Raw genomic sequence first — 7,899 nt, 5'->3', positions numbered from 1 at the left:
CGAATGCTTGAAATCGAGGAACCGACAACGCTCGGAGAGATCACTTGACCTTAAGGAAGCTGTTACGCGATGATAGTCAGTGAAAGGTTATATTGTGCCAATCCTAAATTCATCATGCTAATCCTAATTTAAAATTCTATTTTTTTAAAAAGTTGTTAAGTTAGCCAATATTATAGTTGATTCTTATACTTTTTATTTCTGTATGTATTTGACACCGTAAAAAAATTATTATACTATTAAAATAAATTTGATTATTCTGTTATATAAATTTAATTTTTTAATAACTGATTATTTAATTACATAAATATGTAAATAATTTTGTTGATCTAATTTTTTTCCCCTTTCAATGTTGTTATAATCCGTTAATCCTCAGTAAGAGACTAAAAGTCAACTGTATGTAGCCAAACAACATATAAATGTATACTTTCTCATAAGTGAAATAAGAACTAATAAGTAATAATTAATAATTAATATTACTCTCTAACCTACGTATAAATGGTCTTCATCATTAGGCTATAATAATAATAATAATAATAATAATAATAATAAATCATAAATTCTCACTTTCCACATTCCCCAATCAAGGAAAATGAGAAGGTGGATCCACTCTATATAATCATAATTCACCTTTCTTCACTCTCGTTCCTGAAAAAAAAAATGGCAACTCGTCATCCCTATCTTCTTGTTCTACAATTAACAACCTTATTCTGCTTTTCTCACTCACTCGATAGTGACGGTGGCTTCAGTGTGGAACTCATCCACAGAGACTCAACAAAATCCCCATTCTACAACCCCTTTGAAACCCCATTCCAAAGATTAAGCAAGGCTTTTCAACGCTCCATGAACCGTGTGAATCGCTTTTACCCACACTCAAAAGCGTTGTCAAATGCACCACAAGCGGACATAATTTCAAACCAAGGAGAATATCTCATGAGATATTCAATTGGGACCCCACCAATTGAGATCTTAGGCATAGCTGACACAGGAAGTGACCTTATTTGGTCACAGTGCAAGCCTTGTGATGATTGTTATAACCAAACAAACCCAATCTTTGACCCTTCAAATTCCACAACATACAAATCTATTCCTTGCAACACAAGGGTGTGTGAATCATTGGTACAATCTTCTTGTGCTAAAACAACAAATGAGTATTCTACTTGTGAATACAGTATGTCCTATGGTGATGGTTCATACTCCATTGGTGGTCTTGCATTTGACACACTCACACTGGGCTCAACCTCAGGTAGCCAAATTTCATTCCCCAACATATCAATCGGTTGTGGCCACAACAATCATGGAACCTTCGACTCGAATGGCTCCGGGATTGTTGGGTTAGGTGGTGGTTCTGTCTCGCTACCTTCCCAAATCGGCCCTTCAACAGGGTTCAAATTCTCGTACTGTTTGATTCCTTTCATGTATTCAAACAATACAACAAGCAAGATAAACTTCGGACAAACGGCTTTAGTTTCCGGTCCTGGGACGGTTTCCACGCCCATTGTTCAAGGTCCTATTGAAACCTTCTATTACCTTACATTAGAAGGAATCAGTGTTGGAAGAAAGAGGCTTGATTTTGTTAATGGAAAAAGCAAAGTAGTTGAAGAAGGTAACATTATCATTGACTCAGGGACATTTCTAACTTTCCTTCCGGAAGATCTGTACTTTGAATTGGAGTCTGAGGTGGCATCACAGATGAATTTGCCAAGAGTGAGGACAGAGGTGCTCAATCTTTGTTACAAGGCCCCGGGGAATAAAATTGAGGGTCCAACTATTACTGCACATTTTGGTGGCGCTGATGTGGAGTTGAACACTGCCAACACTTTTGTTAGTGTCTCTGATGGCGTGGCTTGCTTGGCTTTTGCGGCGGCCGAAAGTAACGGCGCCATATATGGCAACTTGGCTCAGGCGAACTACTTGGTGGGTTATGATATGCAAAACAAGGTTGTGTCGTTTAAGCCCACTGATTGTTCTAAAGTGTGATGATGGTTAAATTGTATTGTCTGTTCAGTTATGAAAAATTGAAAATTGTGCAAAATAATTTAATAATCTATAATCTATCTATAATCTGTATCTATATCTATAATCTATCTATAATCTATAATTATATCTTAAAATTCAGTCTTTGATTGCTGACGCGGTTTGCTCTTCTTCATTCTTGCAGTTTTTTTAATATTTTTTTTTGGCTGGATTTTCTAATTTTTTTTATATTTTATTATACATATTTTCAATGCATGTGTTACTTGACTGTTGCTATTCGTTATTATTAATCCTTTTCTGTTATTTAGATTTAATATACTTTTTCTCTTTAATATTTTAATAAAAAAATTCTCAATATATTGTCAATACATGTGTTGTTGAATGTATTTATTTTCTTGAATAAACTATCATTTGTACCTATAAATTTTGCAAATACTGACAAAAGTACCTATCAAATAAGAAAATTAATGTTGTACCTAAAGATGGGTTCCGTGCGACAATAATACCCAAACCTTGAATTTTTTGTTGACTTTTTAATAAAATTCTCAAATTACCCATTCTATCTTCTTCCCCAAAATTCAAATTTCACAATTCTCACCCTTCGTCTTCCTTTGCCACCACCAGTCACCATTCCCTCGAGACCCTAGCACCTGATGTCTTCCTCTAACCTTTATCCTCAACCTCTATCTCTCCTTATTCCAATCCTAATTTGTTCTCCAAATTTAAATCCAAATCAACTTTAACATCATTACCCTTGTTTCTTTCTTCTTCGGATGCAACAACACCACTCAGAAAGCACACCCTTTTCAACCTCTTCAACCTGAATATTGTTGTTGTTCTTATTTCAAAGCAATAAGTAGTAAAGTTCAGCAACCAGAGCCAACAAGAGGCCAGTAGCCAGGGTCTCTTTCCAACGGTGACTCCAAACACTGCTCAGTGCTGTAGAAAAAGGGACTACTGTTAGAGTATCTTCGTGCCATTTGATGGACTGATATTAGCACCGCAGTCGCTGCCGCTCAGGCTAGGCTTCCGAGGCTACTGCAGAATCCTCTAGAAGGTTGTGGTGGTAGTAACGTTATTGTTGAAGGATCTTATTTCACTTTGAGTACTGGAGAACAAGGAGGGATGATGGTGGCGGATTACATTGATGAGGATGAGCTTCTGAACATGTCGAGTATGATCGAAGACATGGCCAGGGGAATGCAATGTAAAGAAAGACCCACACTCCCAAGTCCGCCTTCGACTACGCGTACGACATCATCAACAAGTGCTGCTCCTCCAGTGAGTTCCAGCAAAGCTTCTCCTCTGCAACAAATGCGACCGAGGCTATCATATCTTGTGTTTCCGACCTATCCTTCCTTCCGTTTCCAAAGGCTCTTGGTTCTACCCTCTTGTTTCCACAGTGACACCAAGAAACCAAAATGTATATTTTTTTTTGATAATTTCAAACTTCTTTTTCTTTTTCTGCACCAGATCTAAAAATCCATAATATTTGAATAATAACCTCAGATAATTAATAATCCACAGTTTTTAATCTTTTTAATTTTTTGGTGGCTGGTAGCAGCAGAGGAAGACGAAGCGTGAGGGTGGTGAATGTTTGAAATTTGGGGAAGAAGATAAAAGGGGTAATCTGAGAATTTTATTAAAAAATCAACAAAAAAAATTAGGGTTTGGGTACTATTGTCACACGGAACTCATCTTTTATGGGTATAACGTTAATTTTCTTATTTGATAGATACTTTTGTCAGCGTTCGCAAAATTCATGAATACAAATGGTAGTTTATTCGAAAACTAAATTACAAGTTAGAATTTTACTGGGAAATACTACTCTAGTACTCTTTACAGAGAGGAAGTGCAGCATATATACACTAGTCACAAGCCAAGAAAATAAAAAAGACTAGCTAACAAATTCTGCATTTATAACTAAAAAATTCTACATCTATAACCAACAAATTATTTTTGGGAATTCCGTTAATTTTTGTAACATACTATGCTTGAGATCTCCCTCAAACTTATGATTGGTCTTGGAACAATCTTAAATTTACTCCTAAATTTGTCAAAAATAGCTACAGACAATGATTTAGTCAATATGTCTACAACCTATTCAATATCACGCTAAAAAAATTATATTTAATTGATGGAGTTTTATTTTTAATAGAGATTTTTAAAAACTTCCAAAATAAATTTTATTTATGACAATCTATAAAATTTTGAGTAAACACCCAATTCGGTCTTTGTCCATTTTTACGAAGGACAAAGCGATCTCTGTAAAAAAAAGGGATACTTTGACCCCCAACCTTTTTATTTTGGGACAATACGATCCCTCTGTTAAGAAATTTATTTAAATAATAATAAAAATTAGTTTTGTGGGAGATTTTATTTGTATTTTGTGGAGTTTTAAACCTTCACAAAATTATTTTCAATAATATAGCTAATTACTACCACTACCTTCTTCATTATCATTATTATCACTCTTATTTCTATTATTTTTATTGATTTATCATCACCATTATCTCCTCTACCGTCATCATTACTAATACCAATATTATCAACATTAAAATTCTTTTTTTCATTTCTTATTCGATGTTATTTTTTTCTTTTAAAAAGTATTTGTACTACAATTATTAGTTTTTTGTGGCATCATTTTCATTGATAGTTTTTCTTCACTTAACCACCATTGGTGAAGGAATTTTTCAAAAACAAACTTATTAATAGTTTGTGGAGGTTTAAAACCCCCACAAAATACAAATAAAACCCCCCACAAAATCAATTTTTATTATTATTTAAATAATTTTTTAAACAGAGGGATTGTATTGTCCCAAAATAAAAAGGTTCAGGGTCGAAGTGTCCCTTTTTTTTGGACAAGGACCGGATTGGGTGTTTACTCTAAAACTTTCTGTAATAGTTAATTCATGATTAAATTTTAAACTTTTCACCCAAAATTCTGTTCTCTGAGTTTGTAAAAATGAGAGACTGAGTTAGAGAAGAGAAGAGAATAGCGATAAAAACTCTAAGTTCTCTACTACCGGTGTAGCTGCCATTACATCGTCGTTTCTGCCACCGTTACCGCCATAGTTGTCACGATAGAAAGCTTTTGAATCTAGCCACCTCCTTTATCAACATGCTTTCAGGCCTGTTTGCTCTGTAGCTACTGTTTTCGCTACAGTTTTTGTCGCTGTTCTGTAGCTACTGTTGCCGCTACAGTTTTTATCGTTGTTGCCACCGCAGTTTCTGTCATCGTTGTCACCATAGTTGCCGCGGTAGAAAGCTTTTAGATTGAGCTTCTTCTTCAACACAGCTTTCTCTCTCTCCATATTTCTCCTTCAAGCTGCCGCTTGTTTTTTTTATTCTTCTTCTTCTCCATATTTCACTTATATCTTTATGTTTCTTTGCTTCTTTATTTTATGAATTGTATTTTTTTGATTGATTAAATATTCTCTTATCCTATTAATTGATATTTTGGTCTGTTCCTGAAGATACAGATTAGTTTCACATTTTTTCAGCGTATATTGGTCCTTGTAATATATACAACTTGAAGATGCTATTTCTTAATTTTGTCTCAAACAAATCAAATATCCAATTGAAATGCTTGGATTTATCATGAAGAACTAGATTCCGAATTAGCATTACAGAACTTAAGTTATTATAGAATATCATTGGTGAGGTCTGAAGATGAGCTCCTAACTCCATCAACAAATTTTTTATCCATAGAATTTCAACTTCATTAGAGGCCAAACTCCTAAATTCTGCCTCAGTTGATGTTCTAATAATTGTATGTTATTTTCTATAAGACTAAGACACTAAATTAGAGCAAAAAATTACACAAAATCCTAAAATTGACCTTCGATACTCTAGATCACAAGCCCAATCAAAATTAGAAATTTCATAGATTCTAAAATCTGAATTGCTGTAAAAGCTAAAGCCATATTCTCTGGTCCTGCTTAAATATCTCAAGATTCTTTTAACAGTTTTTCAATGTGCAATCAAGGGCTTGTGCATGAACTAGCTTAACTTGCAAATAGAAAAGGAGATATATGGTCTTGTAATGGATAAATATTGAAAACTCCCAACTATCGATCTATATATCTTGGAATCTTGAAAATCTTCAGAACTTGTGGACAATAACTGTAAAGAAAATACCATAGGGGTTGGCATAGTTGATACTTCTCCCATGTTTACCTTAGACAACAAGTTAGTAACATATTTGGTTTGAGAGATATGCAATAGTCTAGACTCTGTTCTTCTAACCTTGATGCCTAAAAAGTAACTTAATTCTCCTAAGTCTTTTAAGATAAAAATATAGTTTAATTGTTTAATCATAGATTTCATTTCAAAAGGATCATTTTCAGTTATGATGATATCATCAACATAACATAGAATGTAGATAGCATATATGGCAATTGCTTTATGAATAAAGATGTATCAATTTGAGCTTTTTTGAAACCAAAATGAAACAAGGTATTGTTTAAATTAAGAGACCACTCTCTTAGCGCTTGTTTAAGACCATATAGAGACCTATTTAACCTGCACACTGGATATGAGCATTAATCTCAAAGCCTTTGGGCTATTTCATATAAATAACTTGTCTAAGATCACTATTCAAAAAGACATTATTAAAATCAAATTGCCTAATAACCCAACTCTTAGATAAAGCTAAACTCAGAACTAATCTAATGGTGGTTGGTCTGATAACAGCACTAAACACCTTATTAAAGTCTATACTTTTAGATTGAATATAGCTTTGAGCCACTAATATAGTTTTATATTTTTGAATAGATCCATCTGGATTTCTTTTTACTGCAAAAGCCCATCTAAAACTTATAATCTTAGCATTTAGTGGAGGGTTAACTAAAATCCATATGTTATTTCGAACCAGGACTTCAAATTCTTCCTTCATAGCTTGATGCTAATGAGGAATAGTTAGAGCTGCAATAGCAGACTTTGGGATTTCATCATCATAAAATTTATCTGTGTTAATAGCAGTAAATACCTAAGGTTTTATTTTTCCAGTTTTGGTTCTAGTAACCATAGGATGTATATTTGTAGAAATATTTTTCGAATTAGGTTGAGATGGAGGTGGGTTTATGATAGAAAGATTGGTATTCTCAGGAGGGAGATGAACCTTAAGACCAGAAATAGGAATTATAGAATTTGTGGAGTTTGTAATGATGGATGAGGGTTAGAAGTATTATCTGAGTCATGTGAAGAAGGATTAGGTTTAGAAGATTCATAAGTAGTGGACAAAGTATCAGTATGTGCTATAAAATCAGATTTATAAGTAGGAGTAACTTTAGCAACTACCGGAATAGTATTAGGAACAAAATAAAAAACTTATCAAATTTCTCAGTGGATTGCTTGCTGTTCAATATATTTTGATTAAGTAAGAATAATTTTTTCTATGAAAAATGCATTTCATCAAAAGTAATATTTCTAGAAACATATATCTTGACAGTTTTAGACATACACCTATACCCTTTATAATGAGCAACGTAACTAACAAATATACATTTTTCAGATTTATAATTAAATTTAGTTTTATTATAAGGTATTAAGAGAGGATAGCATGTACTTCAAAATACTTTAAAGTGATTATAATCAGGTACCTTGTTAAAGAGGACTTCATAAGATGTCTTGCCATTTAATACTTGTGTTGGAAGTCTATTTATTATGTATGTTGCAGTAACTATAACTTCATCCTAAAAAGTTAGAGGCATGGATGTCATAGAAAGCATAACTAAGGTAGTTTCTATTAAGAGTCTATAATTTCTTTCAGCCAATCCATTTTGTTCATATGTGTAAGGGCAGGAACACCTATGAAGAATGTCATTATTAGTTAAGAAAATTGAGAAAAAATATGAACTATACTCACCATCATGATCTGATTGGAACTCTTTAATTTTACATCCTGTGAGTTTTTTCATAACA

General features: G+C 33.3%; 1 protein-coding gene across 1 annotated transcript; it reads left to right on the top strand.

Annotated features, from left to right (window-relative positions):
- Nucleotides 1-657: 657 nt before the first annotated feature.
- On the top strand, nt 658-1,977 carry LOC107458789 (aspartic proteinase CDR1-like). Its single transcript, XM_016076995.3, has one exon. The coding sequence runs from the start codon at nt 658-660 to the stop codon at nt 1,975-1,977; it is 1,320 nt and encodes a 439-aa protein (XP_015932481.1).
- Nucleotides 1,978-7,899: the final 5,922 nt, after the last annotated feature.

The sequence above is a fragment of the Arachis duranensis genome, chromosome 7 (genome assembly GCF_000817695.3).
Source record: "Arachis duranensis cultivar V14167 chromosome 7, aradu.V14167.gnm2.J7QH, whole genome shotgun sequence".
NCBI classification, from domain to species: domain Eukaryota; kingdom Viridiplantae; phylum Streptophyta; class Magnoliopsida; order Fabales; family Fabaceae; genus Arachis; species Arachis duranensis.
Note: the sequence above shows the minus strand (reverse complement) of the source record. Positions and strands in the feature narration are given on the sequence as shown.